Here is a 23,664-nt window from a genome sequence, read left to right as displayed (position 1 = left end):
TTTTTGAGAAAAGCACTCATTCAAACCTTCATTATATCATAAAGTCTGTGTGCGGGCAACTCACGCAATAACCCTAGCACTCTTAAGCTTTGTGAGTCAAAGAAGGTTGTGGTATACAGCACCTTGTCTGTGTGCGGGCAACTCACGACAATAACCCTAGCACTCTTAAGCTTTGGTGAGTCAAAGAAGAGTTGTGGTAGACAGTCAGGGAAAGTCTGTTTGCGGGCAATTCACGACAATAAGCCTCTAGCACTCTTAGCTAGGTTGGTGAGTCAAGAAAGAAGAGTTGTGGTAGACAGCAACTTGTCTGTGTGCGGGCAACTCACGACAATAACCCTAGCACTCTTAAGCTTTGGTGAGTCAAAGAAGAGTTGTGGTAGACAGTCAGGAAATTTTACAATTTTGAACATATTGACGAATTTACGAACTTGAACATTTGAATCCTTCATTATCTTACTCTATCTACTCAATCTGAATCTTCATTATCTTACTCTGTCTACTCAATCTGAATCTTTATTATCTTACTCTATCTACTCAATCTGAATCTTCATTATCTTACTCTATCTACTCAATCTGAATCTTCATTATCTTACTCTTTCTACTCAATCTGAATCTTCATTATCTTACTCTATCTACTCAATCTGAATCTTCATTATCTTACTCTGTCTACTCAATCTGAATCTTTATTATCTTACTCTATCTACTCAATCTGAATCTTCATTATCTTACTCTATCTACTCAATCTGAATCTTCATTATCTTACTCTATCTACTCAATCTGAATCTTTATTATCTTACTCTATCTACTCAATCTGAATCTTCATTATCTTACTCTGTCTTACTGAAACTCAATCTTGATCTTACTCTGTCTTTCTGAAATTGAATCTTCAATTTCTGTGTTGTGTTGCTCAAACTGTGTGAAATTGTGTGAAAACTAGAAAATAAGATACGAAACGAGATTTGACAAGAGTGTTAATAAACAATAAAGAGAAGAATTTCTTTTTGAGTTGATTTTTAGTGAAAGAAATAAAGCTGACTGGTTGATTGCTTGTTTAAGATATGGAGAAAATTGTTAGTGTATAGAGAAAAAAAAGTGAATTGATTGAATAACTGAATTGTTAGAAATTGATTGTGAGAGATAGAGATATTTTTGATTGGTTGGTTGATTGAGTGATTTGATAAAAGTGAAATTCGTGAATATTACCTTTAGCATATAAGGTGAATATAGAAACATAACTTTAGACCAACAAGAGTGTTAATAAACAATAAATAAAAGAAAATTTCTTTTTTGAGTTGATTTTTAGTGAAGAAAATAAAGTTGACTGGTGATTGCTTGTTTAAGATATTGGAGAAAATTGTACAGAGAAAAAAAAAGTGTATTGATTGAATAATTGAATTGGTAGAAATCGATTGTGAGAGAGATATTTTGATTGTTGGTTGATTGAGTGATTTGATAAAAGTAAAATTGTGAATATTACCTCTAGCATATAAGGTTGAATTTAGAAACATAACTTTAACCAACTAAGGCAAAACTAGAACACTTCGTACTAGCAGAGAGAAAGTAGAGGAATTACACGATAAAAATAACAGAACACAGAAATTTATTTTAAAGAGCGCCATCTTGAGGCAAAAACAATACTTCCAAACACATCGTAAACAGAAATTTAGTTACATCGAGGTATTAATTTATTTTGGTCTTTACTGAGACGACGGTTTGAAGAACACATTTCTATTTTGTATTGATATAGGGTTGTTATAAAAGTGTTGATTGATAAAGAAAGAAATTTGTGTCTGGATATAGGCTCCTGTAGTGTTCATAGCTTAGTATTATAAGTAAGCCGATTGCAGAGAGGTTGAGAACGAACATTGTATCGGGATATAAATATAGTTTTATAAATATAAAATCGGCTTGATCGATTAGAAAGATAAGAAAAATATTTAAATTAGGATATAAAGTGGGACTTTTTTTACACAGAGTTTTAATACAGATTGTTGTTAATAGAGCGCCATCACAAGGCAAATTAATATAATAAAGAGAAATTCCGTCACGATCAATACCTTCTAGATTAATATTTAACACAATTGCCGAAGAGCGCCATCTTTTGTTGAAAGCTATATATTTTTTCTAGGCATTAATTTTCATTTTTGTTAAAAGGAAATAATTCCAAGAAGGAATACAGTATTGACAAGATATTGCATTGTCTATTATACAAAATACAACATACATTGACCTATAATCCATACATTTAACTTTAAAAAATAAAGAAATCCCCCCAAAAGCAAACACTTTGAACAGCAAATCAAAGACCATTACAAGGCAATTTGAGGTGATCAAGACATTACAGCTCGAATAGAAGGCTTCCTCTAAAGGAGTTTTTTATCTTGAAACAAAAACATAATAGTCTGTATATAGTTCAGGCTTTGATATACACTGAATTTCAGTAAAGATTTTGAATTGATATTGACAACAGTGATACTTCAAATTACAATTGTGCATCATAATTGAATACAGATACACTGTATAAGATAATTTGGAACGGAAAACCTTGTCTTGGCAAAAAAGCAAAAGGGCAGTTGTAATCTTATAGTTCAAAGCTTTGTACGAAATATTTTGTGATGGAGGAATACACTGATACATGTTGTGTTTGTAAGAATTTAATTGGAGAGGATGAGATTACTGTAACTTGCAAGTCATGTACTGGTCCCTATCATGTTACTTGTATGGGTTTTCCATGTAAGGAGACAATCAATGACACAAATGATAGAAGATTGATAGACACACTACTGAATTCAAGACAGTTGTTGATGAAATCTTAGATGTACTGTCTACTTGTGCACCGCTGATGAATTCAGAGTTTGATGCATGCTGCATATGTGAAAGTGAGATCGGAAATGACATAAGTTCACTTTGTGAGTTTGCAATAGTCATTTTCATGTTTCATGTATGCAACTGCCCTGTGAAGACAAACTGAATGATAGGAGATTGATTTGGATTTGTTCTTTGTGTGGAAATAACAACATCGCTCATCGCATGTTTGATCAAGTATGTATCCCTTCTCATTTCAATAGATACGAACTTCTTGGTGATCATGATGAACACTGTTACTTGGATTTGAACCAATCAAGGACCCTATCAAGTACGACCAACAAAAGAAAATGTGGCAGATCAAAGAAGAGGTATGGTTAAAAGGGGAAAAAAAAACAATCGATTGAGAGGAACACAACATCATATAACTGACAGGAAAACAAATGAGTCTGATAGACATAATCCTTTGGCTATGGAAAATCCATCCCAATAGAACACGAAGAGATGCAAAATGAAAAATTTGAGGATGACTGACTGGGTAATTGTGAAATCAAGGAAGACGAAATGGGTGGAGAAACTAAAATCAAGAAAATTGTATCCCAAATCAATAGATGATCATCAAACAGACAGGAAAATCAGAAGAAAATCAGTGAATGGTGTAGTCTTGGAACCAGGTGTGACTTACATTGGCAAAGCAATGAAGACATTCTATGAAAGTCATGAGAAAAAAAATGGAAACCGAAAGAAAAATGTATGTAAGGAAAACAAGAATGTGAAAAGAGAAGATGTCAGTTTGCAGTCTTATGTAGAAACTCTTTTGGCTATATATGCATACAGTGTGCAATCCCCATGTTCAATGAAATTGTACAGTGAGACCTGTGTGCAAATTGAAACGATGCAGACACGATCTTGGGCTGACGTAGCAGGTTATTTGCCATCTCGATCAAGAACAGATTCATGTGTTGATATTCATGCCTGCACTCGTAATCTTTTTGAACAGATCAAGGATTTCCGAATGTACAGAGTTCATGCTGGTGGCAAGAGAAAAGAAGCAAAGAACAAGAAAGGTCGAGCAAGGAACAAGAAAGGTCAGTCTTCCAAAGCCGGGAAAAAAGGCACTGATGGAAATCACTCTTCTGATAAATCAGAGATTAGATTTGACAAAGATGAAGGAATAGAATTAGCAGTAAGAATGAGAAGCTGGATACAAAGAAATCTATGAATGCAAGTGACCAAGCCTTGATCCAAATACATGTAAAAATGATGAACACTCAGACCAGCATATTTGCAATATGAAAGACAACAAAGGTTCAGATGGAGTTGTGCAGGACGATTCAAAGAATAATCTGTTGAAATCAAATTTTGATGAAAATAGGGAAATTGAAACAGACGATGATAGTGGCAGTGATGTTCACATACCAGTGAAACGTTCGTGTGCAAGAAATTTTTTAGAATCTGATAGTGATACAGACACAAGTCCTGGATGTGATTTATTCGATAGAAGTGTTTTACCACAACGCAATATGCCTTTGAATGTTAGTGATAGACCAAAAGATATGCCCATAAATGAACCAGTAGACAATGTCTGTGAATCGGTATTGGAAAATGATGATATGATGAAAAATGATTTTTCAGATGTTTCAGATGGTGTACAAGAAGATGCAGTGTTTGACAATGACCTGAAGAATAGAAGCTTTGATACAGTAAAAGATGGTACAGACAATGATACTGATATGTCATTTAATGATCATGCTCATTCAAGGAATCTTTTAGAATCTTCTTCAGATTCAAATATCAAAGATGAAGACATTGAAAAGGCAATAGATGCTAATATGTACACATGTACTGATGAAACAGAAACAGAAGTTGAATTTGTAGCAGATCTTGGATTACGTGATAGACCTGATAAAGATTTCAAATTTGTACCCCTCCAGAATAATGACAAACAGAACATTTGTTCAAAACTGAATATCAGATATATAGGCAAAGGCTGTGATTCAAGGTTAGATAGAAATAGCTCTATTGGAGTTCCTTTACAGAGTAAACAAATTACTGGTGATGGCAATTGTTTCTTTCGTGCAATTTCCTATGTAATTTCTGGAACTGAGCATAATCATGCAATTTTAAGAAATGCCACTGTGAAACATTTATTGCAAACCAAGGACATGTTTAGTAATACATTGAGGCAAGAATATAGAACAGTCAGAGAATATGTTTTGAAAACGTAGAATAAAGGAAGACGGAACGTGGGCTACAGACACTGAATTAGCGCTTTAGCAATTTAATCGATACTGATATTTATTCATACAATGACCAAGTACCATGTTGGCAATTGTTCTCTGCAAAGAAACCTGGAAGAATAAATATTGTAACATCTGAAAGGGAATTTATATACTGTACACAGGAAATGTTCATTTTAATGTTGTTGAATCTGTAGATTTTGTCAATTTCAATTCATTGGAACAGACAAGAACAACTAAAGAAGATAGAACGTCAAAGAGAACTTTGCCATGTCCATCAATTCAGGCTGATGTTAAAGTAAAGCATGTGTTCAAGAAGTGTAGATCCAAGTCGCAGATAGAGGAAGAAATTGATGAAGTAGTGGATAAGTCTCCTGAAACATTTCAAAACCATGTTGATCCAAAGGGAAAAAACGTAGGCTCACGTTGGAGACTGGTACGATAAATCACGATGAGAGGAAAGGTACTGCAAATCTTTTTGACATGACATATGAACAGTGTGCAAGTAATCAGTCTGAATCAGTCGTTCACAACGAACGTAACACCAAGGACGAAACCCTTAAAAGTGATCACAAAGACAAATGCACGAGAGTCGATACACAAATAACGCTTGTTGCCCAAGGGACATTCAATCAAGGTGATACAAGATTTGGTGACTTAAGTGGAAAGCAGTGTGTTACCAATTCACTTTCTGCACTGTTGTATAGCAAGGTAAAAAATGTCAATGATTGGAAAAGTACAGATCTAGACAGGATTTTGAATAACGGTAATGAATTATACTGTTACATACGGCGATCCACTTCACTCGACAACCAATACTTATTGATATCTGATCTATTTGAATATTTGGATGCGTACAATGAATTGTTTAACATAGTACGCCGTGAACCAGTCACTGGATTGTTAGATGGAGATGAATTGATATTGGCCCAGTCTCTTTCGATGACATTGAAGCAAGCACTCGAAAAAGAACTCTGTACTGATTCTGATGCATGTTTTGTGACATTTGCTAGAAGTACTTTCATTGTATTATCTGGTCAAGATGGTTTCTTTATATTTGATTCACATTCCAGAAGCAGTCGAGGTTTCCTGAGTTGTAACGGACACAGTGTTGTACTTCGTACTCAAAGCTGGCAAGGTGTGTACAAGCATTGCATGAGGTTAGCAAAATCAATGGGATGCCCCTGCACACCGAATATGAAGTAACTAGTGTATGTGCTAAAGCAACTTCCGGTAAGAATGAAACCTTGAAAGGCTATCCACAGTTACAGGATTTTGTTTGTAATCCAATTCCTTCGTCAAATACGCACAGTGAAAGTCAGTCTGGAAGCTCTGGATGTTCCATACATTGTGAAAGCTTTGATGAAGTTCAAATATTGGATGAGAGTGTTTCCCCACAAAAGATGATTGATAACCCAAATGTATTTCTCTTCCCTGAAGAAGCAAATGAAACAATCATTCATGATGTACATTATAACGGTCAGCACCCACAAAAGATGATTGATAACCCAAATGTATTTCTCTTCCCTGAAGAAGCAAATGAAACAATCATTCATGATGTACATTATAACGGTCAGGAATTGAAACTGAAGAGTGTGACAATTGGCTTAACCAAATTAAAAGAATCCCAGCTAAATAATAGTTGTCTTCTGAACGGAAATGACTCTATAAATACAGAATATGAAAATGAACAAAAAGGAGATTCCAAAAATTGTACTAAATCCGGGAATGACTCTGATAGATTAAATTTAGTGAACAAAGTTCAGAATTCCAACTCTATCTTAAGCAGAAAACGAAATGGAGTAACCTCGAAAGCGATGCAAACGTTGATGTCGACCTTGGCAAGGAATTCGAAAAACCAAATTGCTAAAAATGAATGAGAACGACAGCTTAAGAATTGATGCAAGCGAATGTGCTGATAGTCATGATGAATTAATAGTAATTGGAGAAGTTCATGTTAGAAATGTAGACCATGGAAAGAAAAAACGTAAAAATAGACAAAGTTCTAATCAAAAAAGGAAGCGCATGAGACAGCAAATGAGAGAAAAACGAGCCCTGGCCAAAGATGAAATCATTAAGAAAAAGGAAAAGTGTATTCACAATGCGCAAATGAAAAAAATTAAAATGAAAAAATAAATATCAAAATGATTTAACCTACAAAATAGAAAAAATAAATGAAGTAAAAAAAAGGCAAAAAGAAATGTATGAAGAGGATTCAAATTTCAGGAACATACAGCTAAATATGATGAAAACCAAATATCATTTTGATTCACGTTATAAAAGAAAATTTTGTATGGAAATAAACAAAAATATTTGAGAAATGAAGGATTCAAAGAAAATGTTAAAACAGCTATGAGGATTAAAATGAAAAATAGATATTGGAACGATGAACTATTTAAACGAATGCACAAGAGTAGAATAAGAAGTAAATACCAGCATGATGAACTATTTAAACGAATGCACAAGAGTAGAATAAGAAGTAAATACCAGCATGATGAACTATTTAAACGAATGCACAAGAGTAGAGTAAGAAGTAAATACCAGCATGATGAACTATTTAAACGAATGCATAAAAGCAAATTAGAAGTAAATATTTGAACAACAAACATTTTAAGAAAAAACAACAAGATATCATGAAAAAACGAATAAAGGAATTATATCGCAACGATGAAAATTTTAAGAAAAAACAACAAGATATCATGAAAAAACGAATAAAGGAATTATATCGCAACGATGAAAATTTTAAGAAAAAACAACAAGATATCATGAAAAAACGAATAAAGGAATTATATCGCAACGATGAAAATTTTAAGGAAAAACAACAAGATATCATGAAAAAACAAATGAAAAAATTATATTGCAACGATCAGCAATTTAAACATACAAAAAAGGCAAATATGAAAACATTGTCCAAAATTAGATATAAAGGCAACGAATTTAAGGAAAAGAAATTGATGAGCTTAAAAATGAAATATAAAAGAATTGAAAAATATAGGCAAAATGTAATAAAACAAAATCGAAAAAGGTCTGTACTTCGAACGGTAAAATTGTCCGAGTTTGATATTGTACTTGAAGAATTTAGAAAGATAATTTCTCATGGCCCAGAATATGTGTGCTGTGTATGCTTAAAACTTCTCTTTGAGAACCAAGTATTGAAATGTAAAAAGAGTAATTATAAAATTCAGACATGCATAAGTGAAGAATATTTGCATGTTTGCAATTCAGAATGCCGGTCAAAATGTTTAATAGGCCAGTCAGCCAGATCGTCACTATGGATATGCTTCACCTGTCATAGAAAATTGCAAGCTGGAAAAGTACCTGCAGAAGCAAATATGAACAATTTACAACTACATGAAGTTCCAAAAGAACTTGCCAATCTGAACAATTTAGAACAGCATTTGATTGCATTGAATATTCCTTTCATGAAGTTAATGGCCTTGCCTAAAGGTGGTCAAAATGGAGTCCATGGCCCAGTCGTGTGCGTGCCTTCAAACACTTATGAAACAGTAGATATGTTGCCAAGACCACAGACTGAAGATCAATTGATCCGTGTTAAACTCAAACGAAAATTGTCGTACAAAAGCTATTATGAGTACAAATTTGTAGATAAATCTAACTTGCTTAATGCTCTGCAGTATTTAAAAGCAAATAATAAGTGGTATTTTGATGTTACAGTAAATGATAAATGGGAAAACTCACTTGAACGAAATGAAAAAGATAATGAAAAGGAAGAAGCAGTGGAAATCGGTGGTAAAGCTCGTTTAGCAAAATATTGGAAGGAAATGGAAGAACAAATTGATTACATTTTGTCCAAAGACAAAAATACTAATGAAAACATGCAAGACAACAGTAAACTACACAAAAAAATAAATGACAAGGACACTGAAGACGATATGGAAGAACGATTACGCGGTATTCAGTTAGACTCGTGTCTCCAGCCAGTAGATATTGGACAGGAAATATTAGATCAGTATTTTGAAGACATAATATGTTGTGCTCCTTGTGAAGGAAGAAGCCCTGTATCAATTCTACAAGATGAAAGCAATGAGGCCAAATGTTTCCCAGTATTATTTCCTAAAGGTCAACCAACATTCCATGATAGAAGAGATGAAAAAATAACATTAGGACGTTATCTCCATAACCGACTGATGCACGTGGACAACAGATTTGCTCAGAATACAGATTACATCTTTTATGCACAATATATTTATGAAATTCAACAGGTTATATCACAAGTTTCTATCGCTTTAAGGCAAAGTCCAAACAAAAAAGATGATTCGTCTTCAATAACTGCCTCAGATTTGAAAGATGCAGAGAAAGTTTAAAAAAATACTAAAATCAGACAAGGGCTATAAATTTTTAAAGCAAATTCGTGGAACACCTCCATTCTGGCAAAAGACACAAAAAGATGTTCTCGCAATGGTACGACAGCTTGGAAAGCCGACATGGTTTGCTTCTTTCTCATCTGCCGATATGAGATGGCCAGAATTAATGAATACATTGCTTAGACAAAAAGGAGACACCAGGGAATCGAGTGAATTAGACTATACAGAAAAATGTAATCTTTTAAGATCAAATCCAGTAACAGTTGCCAGAATGTTTGATAAAAGATTTCACACTTTTATGAAGAGAGTTATTTTATCTCCCGCTGCACCGATTGGTAAAGTAGTTGATTCATTTTGGAGAGTAGAGTATCAAGCCCGTGGTTCCCCTCACATTCATGCCTTGTTCTGGGTTCAAAATGCTCCACAGTTGGGTATCGATAAAGATGATGATGTCGTACAATTCGTAGATAAATACATTTCTTGCCAGAAACCGGATGAAAAGGAAGATCAAGAACTACATGAAATAGTGAGCAAGGTCCAACAACACAGTAAGAAACATTCTAAATCTTGCACAAAAACGGGAAAAGCGTGTAGATTTAATTTCCCAAGACCACCATCTGAAAAAACATTCATTGTAACACCTGTTGAAGAGATTCCAGCTAAAGATTGTGGGAAAGTGCAAAATAAGGGAAAGGACAATGATCAAATTAAAGCTTCTAAAAAGATTAAAGATGATGCAGAGAAATTGTTGAAGTCAGTTAAAGATGCATTATCCAATGGAATCGAGTACAACAGTGTAAACCATCTCTTTGAAAAGCTTGGCATTACACAAAATCAATTTGAGAATGCACATAATGAATTAGCATCACAACAAAGTATAATCATCAAAAGAGAAATACAAGATGTATGGGTAAATCAGTTTAATCCAAGTCTACTAAGAAGCTGGAATGCCAACATGGATTTGCAGTTTGTAACAAATGTATTTGCATGCGTGGCTTATATTGTATCCTACATGTCAAAAGCTGAACGAGAAATCGGAATGCTATTGAGTCATACACTATCAGAAATGAAAGAGGGAAATGAAAACGCAAAGGAAAGCATGAAAAAACTTGGCCAGGTGTACATGCAAAATCGTGAAGTGTCTGCTCAAGAAAGCGTCTATCGTGTTTGCAGTCTCAGATTGAAAGAATGTTCTAGGAAAGTGGAATTCATTCCTGTTGGACCCGACCCTGTCAGAATGAGTTTACCATTAAGCGTTATAAAAAGCAGACCAGATAACGATAATGATGATGATGAGAATGTTTGGATGCCTAGCAAGCTCGACAGATACAAAGCTCGACCTAGAAACGCAGAATTCAGTGATATGTGTCTTGCAACGTTTTGTTCTCAGTATAGAATCTTAACTGCATCCCAAAAGCCAAGTACAAGAAGTAAAAATGTCTTTAAATTAGATAACGATCTGGGGTATATTCAGAAGCGTACTCGTACGGGAGATGCAGTTGTAAGATATCCCCGATTCTCACCCATTATCTCACCCGAAAAATATTATTTGAGCATTTTGCAACTCTTTCTGCCATATTTTGAAGATGGACAATTAAAGCCCCCAACATTTGAAACACATGAAGAGTTCTACGAGACAGGTTCTGTGAAAATATGTGGACGTGAATTGGAGAAAGTCTGGTCAATTGTCTGTACTAACCGAAAGAAGTTTGAAATGAACGCCGATGCAATTGATCATGCACAGGAGCATCTTGACAAATTTGGTCCACACGAAGATGCATGGGGTCTTTTATGTCCGGAAAAGGAAGTAGAGCGACTTGAACATCCCAAAGAAAATGTAGATGTCGAAGATTGTGATGGAGATCTTGATATCCCAGATTTAAAGAATGAACCGAAAAAAGATGACTATAGCATCGAACTACGTTCGGTAAAAATTTCCAAACAAGATGGACATTCTTTGATGAGGTCTTTGAATGAGAAGCAACAGAGTGTTTTTTACAAAATACGACAGTGGTGTTTAGATAGAGTAAATGGAAAATCGGTCGAACCGTTTCATATGTTTCTAACTGGAGGTGCTGGCACTGGAAAGAGTCATTTGATCAAATGTCTTTACTATGAAGCAACACGTATACTAGCCCGAATGTTGCCACATCCTGATGATGTCTCAGTATTGAAAATGGCTCCAACCGGAGTAGCTGCATACAATATCAATGGCCATACTATACATAGTATTCTTTCTATTCCAATCAATGCACAAGTACTGTATCAACCGCTGAGTGATGAGAAAATAAGTGTCCTTCGAAATAAGCTGGCTGAATTGCAAATTTTAATCATAGATGAAGTATCAATGGTAGATCAAAAGATGATGTCTTACATTCACGGCCGCCTACGACAAATAAAACAATCACGAGATCAAACTGCTTTTGCTGGTGTTTCAGTTATTGCTGTGGGAGACATGTATCAGTTACCTCCAGTCTTAGGAACTCCTTTATATAAAGACACACTCAATGGTGCATTGTGGAATGCTAATTTCAAGAAAGTAGAACTTGAAGACATTATGAGACAAAAAGACGATACCCAATTCGCTTTTCTCTTAAATAGATTACGTGTAAAACAAGGGGAAGAGATTCTCTGTGATGAAGACCTAGCAATGCTCAAGTCCTGCGAGACTGGTGAAGAATGTGAAAATGCTCTGCATATCTATGCATGTAACAATGAAGTAGATGCTTGGAACAAGAAATTATTGCATACAAAATGTGGAGATGTGATATGCGTAAAAGCACAAGACATGGACAAAGATGTTAAAAAAGGAAATCAAATACGGGAAAAACCTTATACAAAGAAGAAAACCCAGTTGCCTCCTTATCTGTGGATTGCAGTTAATGCTAGAGTGATGCTGCTCAAAAACATTGATGTTAGTAAAGGCCTGACAAATGGATGTTTCGGAAATGTAACAGAAATAATAACGGATCATACAAATTTGAATCCAGTTTGCATCAAAGTTAATTTTGAGAAGGCCGATATTGGTATTCATTCAATCGAAATGTCTCAAGAATCCATTGGTAAGAAATATGTGAGAAAACAATTTCCACTTAAGCTTGCTTATGCTTGCACAATTCATAAAGTACAAGGTTCGACATTAGACAAAGCTGTTGTATCATTAAAAAATGTATTTCAATCTGGACAGGCATATGTTGGGCTTAGTCGCGTTACTTCGTTATCTGGACTTGTGATAGAACATTTCGATCCTAAACGTATATATTGTAATCCAGAAATTAAAGAACGCATTGAGATTATGAAGCCGTTTATCGAGAATGAAACTTCTGAAGATATTCACGATTATAACTTTTCTTTGGTAATGCAAAATGTACAAGGATTAAAACAGCATTTTATCGATTTCAAATCCCAGTGCCAATTTGTGAATGTAGATTGTATTTGCTTGACCGAAACATGGATTAATGATGATGATCTCTGTGACGTTATTTTAGATAACTTTCGATTTTATCATCAGCCACGACATCTTTCATACTGTAATTCTGGAGTTGGAAATGTACTCAAAGAACAATCGCACGGAGGTGTTGCAATGTATATCAAGAATACATATTCAAGTAGATTAGACATATCTGTCGACAACTTAGAGTTTATTGCAATTCTTGTCACCAAACCAGTTTCTGTTGTGATTTCAGTTGTTTATCGACCTCCATCATATAGTATCAAATCATTCTGTGAATCATTAGACAATTTGCTAGATGCATTACACAAAAGAAGCATTAGGTGTATTGTGATGGGAGATTTTAATGAGGATTTGTTTAAAGGTTCTTCACAGGTAAACAAGCTGATGTGTAATAAAGGTTACAAACAGCATGTTGTTAATGGTACTACTGAGAAGGGGACATTGATAGATCATGTGTACAGCAAGGGACTAGATTTATTGGAAACAGAGGTCATCCCTACATATTATAGTTACCATGAAGCTGTTAAGATTGCATTTTGATATTTATTGTAAGGCCAAATAAAAAATAAAACATGTTTAGCGTCCTGTTTTTTTTGAAAAAAAAGAAGGAGGCCCTTTACACCTGGAGTAATTTGGCAATTCTATGACATATCTTTTTGCTTTGAAAATGTTACATTGGGGTTGCATAGACAGAATACTTTTTATGTCAAATGCGTTCATTAATAAGGTTAACACTTTTAAAAAAGAAAATTCAGTGCTGTTCATATTCCTAATCTTCAAATGATTTTTTTTATTTCACTTCAGATAACTGCTTCAGATGACTGCAAAGCGCAACGTTGCAAAGCTCATTTCTACAACCCTAGTCATCAATGACAGTGCACCACCATATCCCTTTGCTCACCAGTTGAAACAAACTACCGCCCTCGAGTCAGAAGGCTGTCCTCATCATCCAACACACAGCGGTAACATCACCCAAGGACTTCAGCCCTCCGGTGATACCTGGTTCAGCAAAGACTAGGCCTTGGGGAGTGTTTACGGCTCTGTCATCATAACAGCATTGTGGCAGAAGTATGGAACACCAGCATATACAGGGTAAGGAAAGATTGCCAAACTAAAATGTTTGAAAAAGCCTAACCCTACTGTACTGAGTTATTTCAAGCTCCTCCGGATAGATGGTTGACCTCGGCCACTACACTGTTGATTCCCACAAAATTGGCACACCTGGAGTAAATTGGCAATTCTATGACATATCTTTTTGCTTTGAAAATGTTACATTGGGGTTGCATAGACAGAACACTTTTTATGTCAAATGCGTTCATTAATAAGGTTAACACTTTTAAGAAAGAAAAATTGAGTACTGTTCATATTCCTAATCTTCAAATGATTTTTTTTAATTTCACTTCTTGAGATAACTTCTTCAGATGACTGCAAAGCGCAACATTGCAAAGCTCACTTCTACAACCCTAGTCACCAATGACCGTGCACCACCATACCCCTTTGCTCACCAGTTCAAACAAACTACCGCCCTCGAGTCAGAAGGCTGTCCTCATCGTCCAACACACAGCGGTAACATCACCCCAGGACTTCAGCCCTCCGGTGATACCTGGTTCAGCGAAGACTAGGCCTTGGGGAGTGTTTACGGCTTTGTCACCAAAACAGCATTGTGGCAGAAGTATGGAACACCAGCATATACATGTAATGTATCGGGACCTTTACAGGGTAAGGAAAGATTGCCAAACTAAAATGTTTGAAAAAGCCTAACCCTACTGTACAGAGTTATTTCAAGCTCCTCCTGATAGATGGCTGACCACGGCCACTACACTAGTGATTCCCACAAAATTGGCACACCTGGAGTAAATTGGCAATTCTATGACATATCTTTTTGCTTTGAAATGTTACATTGGGGTTGCATAGACAGAATACTTTTTATGTCAAATGCGTTCATTAATAATGTGAACACTTTCAAAAAAGAAACATTTAGTACTGTTTATATTCCTAATCTTCAAATGATTTTTTTTATTTCACTTCTTGAGATAACTTCTTCAGATGACTGCAAAGCGCAACGTTGCAAAGCTCATTTCTACAACCCTAGTCACCAATGACAGTGCACCACCATACCCCTTTGCTCACCAGTTCAAACAAACTACCGCCCTCGAGTCAGAAGGCTGTCCTCATCGTCCAACACACAGCGGTAACATCACCCCAGGACTTCAGCCCTCCGGTGATACCTGGTTCAGCGAAGACTATGCCTTGGGGAGTGTTTACGGCTCTGTCACCAAAACAGCATTGTGGCAGAAGTATGGAACACCAGCATATACATGTAATGTATCAGGACCTTCACAGGGTAAGGAAAGATTAAACTAAAATGTTTGAAAAAGCCTAACCCTACTGTACAGAGTTATTTCAAGCTCCTCCTGATAGATGGCTGACCTCGGCCACTACACTATTGATTCCCACAAAATTGGCACACCTGGAGTAAATTGACAATTCTATGACATATCTTTTTGCTTTGAAAATGTTACATTAGGGTTGCATAGACAGAATACTTTTTATGTCAAATGCGTTTATTAAGAAGGTGAACACTTTTAAAAAAGAAAAATTCAGTACTGTTCATATTCCTAATCTTCAAATGATTTTTTTTATTTCACTTCATATAACTTCTTCAGATGACTGCAAAGCGCAACATTGCAAAGCTCATTTCTACAACCCTAGTCACCAATGACAGTGCACCACCATATCCCTTTGTTCACCAGTTCAAACAAACTACCGCCCTCGAGTCAGAAGGCTGTCCTCATCATCCAACACACAGCGGTAACATCACCCAAGGACTTCAGCCCTCCGGTGATACCTGGTTCAGCAAAGACTAGGCCTTGGGGAGTGTTTACGGCTCTGTCATCATAACAGCATTATGGCAGAAGTAAGGAACACCAGCATATACAGGGTAAGGAAAGATTGCCAAACTAAAATGTTTGAAAAAGCCTAACCCTACTGTACTGAGTTATTTCAAGCTCCTCCGGATAGATGGTTGACCTCGGCCACTACACTGTTGATTCCCACAAAATTGGCACACCTGGAGTAAATTGGCAATTCTATGACATATCTTTTTGCTTTGAAAATGTTACATTGGGGTTGCATAGACAGAACACTTTTTATGTCAAATGCGTTCATTAATAAGGTTAACACTTTTAAGAAAGAAAAATTGAGTAATGTTCATATTCCTAATCTTCAAATGATTTTTTTAAATTTCACTTCTTGAGATAACTTCTTCAGATGACTGCAAAGCGCAATGTTGCAAAGCTCACTTCTACAACCCTAGTCACCAATGACCGTGCACCACCATACCCCTTTGCTCACCAGTTCAAACAAACTACCGCCCTCGATTTAGAAGGCTGTCCTCATCGTCCAACACACAGCGGTAACATCACCCCAGGACTTCAGCCCTCCGGTGATACCTGGTTCAGCGAAGACTATGCCTTGGGGAGTGTTTACGGCTCTGTCACCAAAACAGCATTGTGGCAGAAGTATGGAACACCAGCATATACATGTAATGTATCGGGACCTTCACAGGGTAAGGAAAGATTGCCAAACTAAAATGTTTGAAAAAGCCTAACCCTACTGTACAGAGTTATTTCAAGCTCCTCCTGATAGATGGCTGACCTCGGACACTACACTAGTGATTCCCACAAAATTGGCACACCTGGAGTAAATTGGCAATTCTATGACATATCTTTTTGCTTTGAAAATGTTACATTGGGGTTGCATAGACAGAATACTTTTTATGTCAAATGCGTTCATTAGTAATGTTAACACTTTCAAAAAAGAAACATTTAGTACTGTTTATATTCCTAATCTTCAAATGATTTTTTTTATTTCACTTCAGATAACTTCTTCAGATGACTGCAAAGCGCAACGTTGCAAAGCTCATTTCTACAACCCTAGTCACCAATGACAGTGCACCACCATATCCCTTTGCTCACCAGTTGAAACAAACTACCGCCCTCGAGTCAGAAGGCTGTCCTCATCGTCCAACACACAGCGGTAACATCACCCCAGGACTTCAGCCCTCCGGTGATACCTGGTTCAGCGAAGACTAGGCCTTGGGGAGTGTTTACGGCTCTGTCACCAAAACAGCATTGTGGCAGAAGTATGGAACACCAGCATATACATGTAATGTATCAGGACCTTCACAGGGTAAGGAAAGATTGCCAAACTAAAATGTTTGAAAAAGCCTAACCCTACTGTACAGAGTTATTTCAAGCTCCTCCGGATAGATGGTTGACCTCGGCCACTACACTGTTGATTCCCACAAAATTGGCACACCTGGAGTAAATTGGCAATTCTATGACATATCTTTTTGCTTTGAAAATGTTACATTGGGGTTGCATAGACAGAACACTTTTAATGTCAAATGCGTTCATTAATAAGGTTAACACTTTTAAGAAAGAAAAATTGAGTACTGTTCATATTCCTAATCTTCAAATGATTTTTTTAAACTTCACTTCTTCAGATAACTTCTTCAGATGACTGCAAAGCGCAACGTTGCAAAGCTCACTTCTATCTACAACCCTAGTCACCAATGACCGTGCACCACCATATCCCTTTGCTCACCAGTTCAAACAAACTACCGCCCTCGAGTCAGAAGGCTGTCCTCATCGTCCAACACACAGCGGTAACATCACCCCAGGACTTCAGCCCTCCGGTGATACCTGGTTCAACGAAGACTAGGCCTTGGGGAGTGGTTACGGCTCTGTCATAAGAGCATTGTGGCACAAGTAGCCTCGATCTCGACCAAGACATTTTGAATGCCACTCTGTATGGCTCAGCATACTTTTTTTTTCTTTATTCATACTAACGTGTGTTCATGTCCATTTTTCCACCTCTGATTCTTACATTTATTTTCTGATACCATGTTTCTGTGTGATTTTAGTCTTATTTTTACTGGTATGACAATGTAAACATATACCTTTGTTCCACACAAGATATTTTGGGATTTTGTGTGCACTTCCATGTAACTACATGTATTTTTATATGATAGTTTTTGTTTCTGATTGTTCAATTCCTTTTACGCTCTCATTCCTTTATAGTTGTATCTTATTTGAGACAGAGGAAGAGAGAGGGTGAATAGTAGAGAGAGAGGGGGATGCAGAAACAAAGCGCCATTTATGATGTATTTTATTACATTTGTGTTTTAACTTTGCACATACATTGCAAGATTTTGGGATTTAACACGTTTATTTTTCTGTAAGTTTGTAAATCCTTGTATTCACACAGTGTTTTGAGTGATATATTGTAAAGATAGATCTTATGCATGCTCCTTGGGGAAAAGAAGTTATACATGCATGTCACTCTTCTTATCTTGGCATTACCGTAATTCTTATATTGGTTGATGTTGCTGATATATGAAACAGAATCTGATGGATATCATTGATAACAGTTACTGTTTGTCTTCTTTTTAACATCAGGATAACAGATCTTAGTAGTACAGCGAAAGACAATTCACTGTAATTTGTTATATTGTCATATATTACACGATTATGATTTTCAATGGCACATGTTTGTACACTACAATTTTATGTCATTAGAGGTCACATATCCAGTTTGTTTCGTGAATAGTCAATATTGGATTATGATTATAATGTCAGTTTATTTGCAACATTTACCCCATATATAGTGGTATCTTACGATCAACTGTCAATATCTACTGCATTCACTATACATAGCAGTGTCTTGCTTGCTGTAACAAAGAGGTATATAGGGCTGTTAGGGATTATCCATAATGTACATTGTTTTTTAGTTTTTATTGTTATTGTGTTTATCTGAACTTATGTTGTTTATGTACCTGTTTTATATATGTATTCCATTTCTGTTGAATATATATACATGTTAAAATGCCCTTTTCAGAGATTTGTACAATGCTGCTCTTTTCAGTATGTGCTTTTATTTTGGTATATCAAATTTAATTGGATATGCTGTTTTTAAAATTTATTTCTTTTAAAATGTGTTCGAAGATGATAGGTGATTACCATTTGTAACATTGCATTGCGGTTCTTTTTTAGATCGCCAAGGAAATAGCGTGATGTTAAGTTTGGTGCAGAATGTCATTTACATGCATGTAGATAGGTCTATGCAATTTAGCTTTGACTTTGGTTAACAATGAATAGACCTGTTTACTAATGTACTTCATTTTATGTTTCTCTCTATAGTACATGGTAGGGGGTGAAACAAGAATACAAAGGTTAGAAGGAAAAGTTAAAGAAGATTGGGGTTCAATGGCACATGTTTGTACACTACAATTTTATGTCATTAGAGGTCACATATCCAGTTTGTTTTGTGAATAGTCAATATTGGATTATGATTATAATGTCAGTTTATTTGCAACATTTACCCCATATATAGTGGTACCTTACGATCAACTGTCAATATCTACTGCATTCACTATACATAGCAGTGTCTTGCTTGCTGTAACAAAGAGGTATATAGGGCTGTTAGGGATTATCCATAATGTACATTGTTTTTTAGTTTTATTTTTATTGTGTTTATCTGAACTTATATCTCACTTGCTATGTAGGGGGCCTTTCATATAATCAGTAGGTATCTTGTTTATGTACCTGTTTTATATATGTATTCCATTTCTGTTGAATATATATACATGTTAAAATGCCCTTTTTAGAGATTTGTACAATGCTGCTCTTTTCAGTATGTGCTTTTATTTTGGTATATCAAATTTAATTGGATATGCTGTTTTTAAAATTTATTTCTTTTAAAATGTGTTTGAAGATGATAGGTGATTACCATTTGTAATATTGCATTGCGGTTCTTTTTTAGATCGCCAAGGAAATAGCGTGATGTTAAGTTTGGTGCAGAATGTCATTTACATGCATGTAGATAGGTCTATGCAATTTAGCTTTGACTTTGGTTTGATAAGCTTTGTTTAGTGCTTTGAACATGAATTTAACAATGAATAGACCTGTTTACTAATAGACTTTATTTCATGTTTCTCTCTATAGTACATGGTAGGGGTGAAACAAGAATACAAAGGTTAGAAGAAAAAGTTAAAGAAGATTGGGGAACACTGGAAGACATAATAGAGGGAGAACGAGAGTCAGAGGCGGAATAGGGAGAGGGTGAGAGAGTATAACAAAAGAGAAGGGCAGAGATAGATCGAGACATCGCAAGGGAGAAAGAGGGAGGCAAGGAAGGAGTGAGACGAAGGAAGGGAGAGGGTGAAGAGTAGAGAAAGAGAGAGGGGGATGCAGAAACAAAGCAAGAGAGAGGGGCAGAACAAGAGAGGAGAAGGGGAACATAGCAAGAGAGAGGAGAAAGAGAAAGAGATGCAATCGAGGCACTCTACTAGCATAAATAGATTTGAATATTTACTATATAGAGAAAGGGAGAAGTTATATAGATATAGACAATGATGATCATGATGATAATGAACATGAAGGTGATGGTAATGATAATGTTAGATGATGATAATAATAATAATGTTAATGATGATGTTGATGATCATCAGACCATCACGATGATGATGATATTGATGATGATGATCATGAGCGTGATCCTGACATCTGATTGAAAAAAATGAGGGGACATTTAGATAGCATATAGTCTCAGCTACAACATGCTCAAATATATTTTAAAAAACAAGCGGAAATAACGGCGATATTGCTCTCAAAAGACAGGGATGTAGAATCCAGATTTGAGAAAAAGTCATCTCCCATATAGAAAAAGAGAGAAATTTTAACGATATGTAAATGTAAACAATGATCATAATGATGATGATGATGATGATGATCTTGATAGTAATGATTATGATGATGATTATAATGATAATGTTAATGATGATGATGATGATGATGTTGATGATCATGATCATGATCAGACCATGATGATGATCATGATCATGATGATCATGATGATGATCATGAGCGTGATTCTGACATCTGATTGAAAAGATGAGGGGACATTTAGATAGCATAGAGTCTCAGCTACAACATACTCCAAAATCAACAAAAACCAGGCGGAAATAACGGCGATATTGCTCGCAAAAGACAGGAATGTAGAATCCAGATTTGAGAAAAAGTCATCTCCCATGGGGATTACAGGCGAAAAGTAATGGATCAAGTGATAATAGGGTAATAATAAAGTAAATATGGTTGTTTATTACATTATTTGCGATTCTACGTGTAGTAATGTGATATTTGCTATGTATATCCATCAGAAACTTGTCTGTACGAAACAGTGAAATACTGCCCTCTCCGGCAGAATAAAGTAAGCTTAGCAACGAGCATAATGGCGTATACTTCTAGCAGTATTTACTTTCGTATTTATGGACATATAAGATACGACATTTGGCGACGAGGAAGGGATTCTCATTCCAGGACATCACTATGATGTTCCCCCTGCCCCTAACATTCACTCCCGACATCCTGCCCCCCTCCAGTCGCCCTTCTCGTACCCGGCGACGGCCTCGATATTTGACAGACTATGTCTCATAGAACTATATTTCGGTTCCTCCCTTTTGACAGTACTCATAGTGTTTTGGTTACATGCATGTTTTGGATGAAATGCCTTCATCTCAGTAGCTAGTTTGACCCCCCCCCCCAATGGTTGTTTATGCATTTTGTCATTCTGATGTTTGTCTTTACCGGTAATCTTTTCATACTGCTTCGCATCTACCAGTTCCACTCCATCACACTGATTGATACGGAATGTTTTTTTCCTAAATTCTTTTTTCAAGCAATTTTCAGTTGTGAGTTCAATAATGCAACAGTCTATTTTTTTATATAGAGATACTGTTCGAATGATGATGATTATTTTGATATGTTTGTCATTATTGTTCATTGAAAAGGGAGAGAGGAAGGATGGAAAGAGGATTAATATTTCACGAACAAAACAGATATTGTAAACAAACAAACAAAAAATGATTTAAATGTACGTACATGTATGTATGTCAAATTACTGTACACTGAAAGTACAAACATGATGTGTTTATTAGTAATTTCGTTCAAAAGCATTATTGTTGTATATTGTGTGGTACAATGTATTTTTAACTTGGACTGTTCTTTGCATCATTAGTTTCCAAAAGAAAAAGTACAAGAACAGAAATGATTTATTTTGGTTAATAACATTTATTTTATTGTCATGCTGTGCAAGTACACATATATGCACAACTTTGTTGCAAATGATGTTGAAATGCCAAATGTTGCACAATACTCTATTGTTTCAGTTTGGTGTTATAGCAGACCTCAATAAGGTGTTTTCAAGGTTGTAAGTGTTATGAAAGTTCTATTTGACTTTGTCTAGTATTTTGCAGTTCATGATTTCGACAAGGATTTTGTAATGTCAGGTTTAAGACAGCAGTCCTTTTATTGTTGTGTTTGCATTCAGTTGATCTCAAATATAACTAACCTCGTACGTATAGGATTTTACACAAATACAAGTGCTAACAACTCTCAGAAGAAAATAGCCAAATCACTCATATATATTTTGGTTGTTAGATTTGATCCAAACCGATTCAGCCGATACTGTATGTATTCAACAGGCTTAATGCACCTTCTCCAACATTATAGGAAACTCTATCTCAAAGAAGGGAGAGGTGTAGTAATGTGATATTTGCTATGTCCATCAGAAACTTGTCTGTATGAAACAGTGAAATACTGCCCTCTCCGGCAGAATAAAGTAAGCTTAGCAACGAGCATAGTGGCGTATACTTCTAGCAGTATTACTTTCGTATTTATGGACATATAAGATACGACACTACGTGTTTTAAAATTCAAAGGAGATTGTACAGTGAAAGGTCAAAATGAAAAAAAAGTGAAGAAAAAAATTGTTGGAGACGCCCGGACTCGAACCAGGGACCTCGAGGTCGGAAGTCAAGTGCGTTACCGATATACCAAAACATTTCCCATAGAGATTACACGTAAACGGAAAATGGAATTCTCAAATCCCACTTTGTAAGTGAAATATGAGCATGATCCCGGCATCTGATCGAAAAATAAAGGACACACTTGTGATAGCTTATTTTCTCAGCTACAACATACTCAAAGCTCAGCGTAAACAAAGATAAAACGACGGAGATATTGCTCGCAAAAGACGAGAATGTAGAATCCAGTTTTGAGAAAAAGTCATGTCCCATAGAGAATACACGCAAAATGTGAAAAATTGACATGCCTCCTTTAATCGCAAAAATACGCCATGATGCCATTGTCAAAATGAAATATCATGATGACTACATTTGTAGAGAATATTCTCAGGTAGAACATATCAAAATTTGAAAGAAAATTAATCAATATTTACAGAGATACAATCAATTTTACAAAAATATGCTGACGTCATAATATGCAAATTGAAATTTTGAGTTCGGAGGCCATTATGATGACGTCATGAGTTAAATGAGGGTCAAATGACACATGAAATCATATCTCCAACTCATACTTATTCCAACCATGATATAAAAGTTGGGGTCAATTGACTATCTCAAGAGCTATTTTGATTTTTAAAATGGGATGTTTTTGATCAAATTTGCATTATATTGCCCATAGCAGTACGCGCGGATTTTGAACTTTGACGCGCGCTCACGGCCTTATAAAAGGTCAAGAGTGACTGAAATTAATGTAAATTGTCATTTACGGTAAGAGAAATCTAAATCATGTAAAAAAAAATGAATTTGACCTTTTCCGCGCGTTGTGAGCGCGCGCAACGCGCGCGTTGACACTTACGGACGGAAAATTTTGAAATGCTTAAAATGACCTGATTCGTACTCTCCTTCAATAGTTAAGTAATTTTGAGCATTTTTAAATTTTGACGCGCACGTACGCGCGCGTCGTGACCTTTATGT

At 35.8% G+C, this 23,664-nt stretch overlaps 1 protein-coding gene across 31 annotated transcripts; it reads left to right on the top strand.

Moving 5' to 3' along the window:
- The first annotated feature begins 277 nt into the window (after positions 1-277).
- On the top strand, positions 278-19,788 carry LOC115929525. 31 transcript variants are annotated; one of them, XR_004066552.1, is made up of 11 exons: positions 278-355; positions 3,069-3,176; positions 3,806-3,893; positions 6,119-6,183; positions 13,629-13,916; positions 14,233-14,543; positions 14,858-15,168; positions 15,491-15,765; positions 16,095-16,392; positions 16,705-17,015; positions 17,332-19,788. XR_004066552.1 is itself a non-coding variant. In XM_030998678.1 (7 exons), exons 5-7 carry the CDS (start codon positions 14,298-14,300, stop codon positions 15,544-15,546), a joined length of 600 nt encoding a protein of 199 aa, XP_030854538.1. In that variant the 5' UTR covers positions 2,921-3,176; positions 3,806-3,893; positions 6,119-6,183; positions 13,629-13,916; positions 14,233-14,297; the 3' UTR covers positions 15,547-16,013. The 31 variants fall into 31 exon arrangements, 2 of the variants coding, with proteins under 2 accessions (XP_030854538.1, XP_030854601.1); XR_004066614.1 differs by lacking the exon at positions 278-355 and adding an exon at positions 4,441-4,518 and having other exon boundaries at positions 2,921-3,176; XR_004066622.1 differs by lacking the exon at positions 278-355 and adding an exon at positions 4,441-4,518 and having other exon boundaries at positions 2,921-3,176; positions 6,119-6,205.
- The last annotated feature ends 3,876 nt before the right edge of the window (positions 19,789-23,664 follow it).

Source organism: Strongylocentrotus purpuratus, unplaced genomic scaffold (assembly GCF_000002235.5).
Source record: "Strongylocentrotus purpuratus isolate Spur 01 unplaced genomic scaffold, Spur_5.0 spur5_contig_724, whole genome shotgun sequence".
Taxonomy (NCBI): domain Eukaryota; kingdom Metazoa; phylum Echinodermata; class Echinoidea; order Camarodonta; family Strongylocentrotidae; genus Strongylocentrotus; species Strongylocentrotus purpuratus.
Note: the sequence above shows the minus strand (reverse complement) of the source record. Positions and strands in the feature narration are given on the sequence as shown.

Excerpts from the sequence above, each read along its gene's own strand:
- LOC115929525 (XM_030998678.1), top strand. The coding sequence starts at position 14,298 with ATGACCGTGCACCACCATACCCCTTTGCTCACCAGTTCAAACAAACTA. Across the intron at positions 14,544-14,870 it reads TGTATCGGGACCTTTACAGG|ATGACTGCAAAGCGCAACGT; the intron begins GTAAGGAAAGAT and ends TAACTTCTTCAG. Across the intron at positions 15,169-15,490 it reads TGTATCAGGACCTTCACAGG|ATGACTGCAAAGCGCAACAT; the intron begins GTAAGGAAAGAT and ends TAACTTCTTCAG.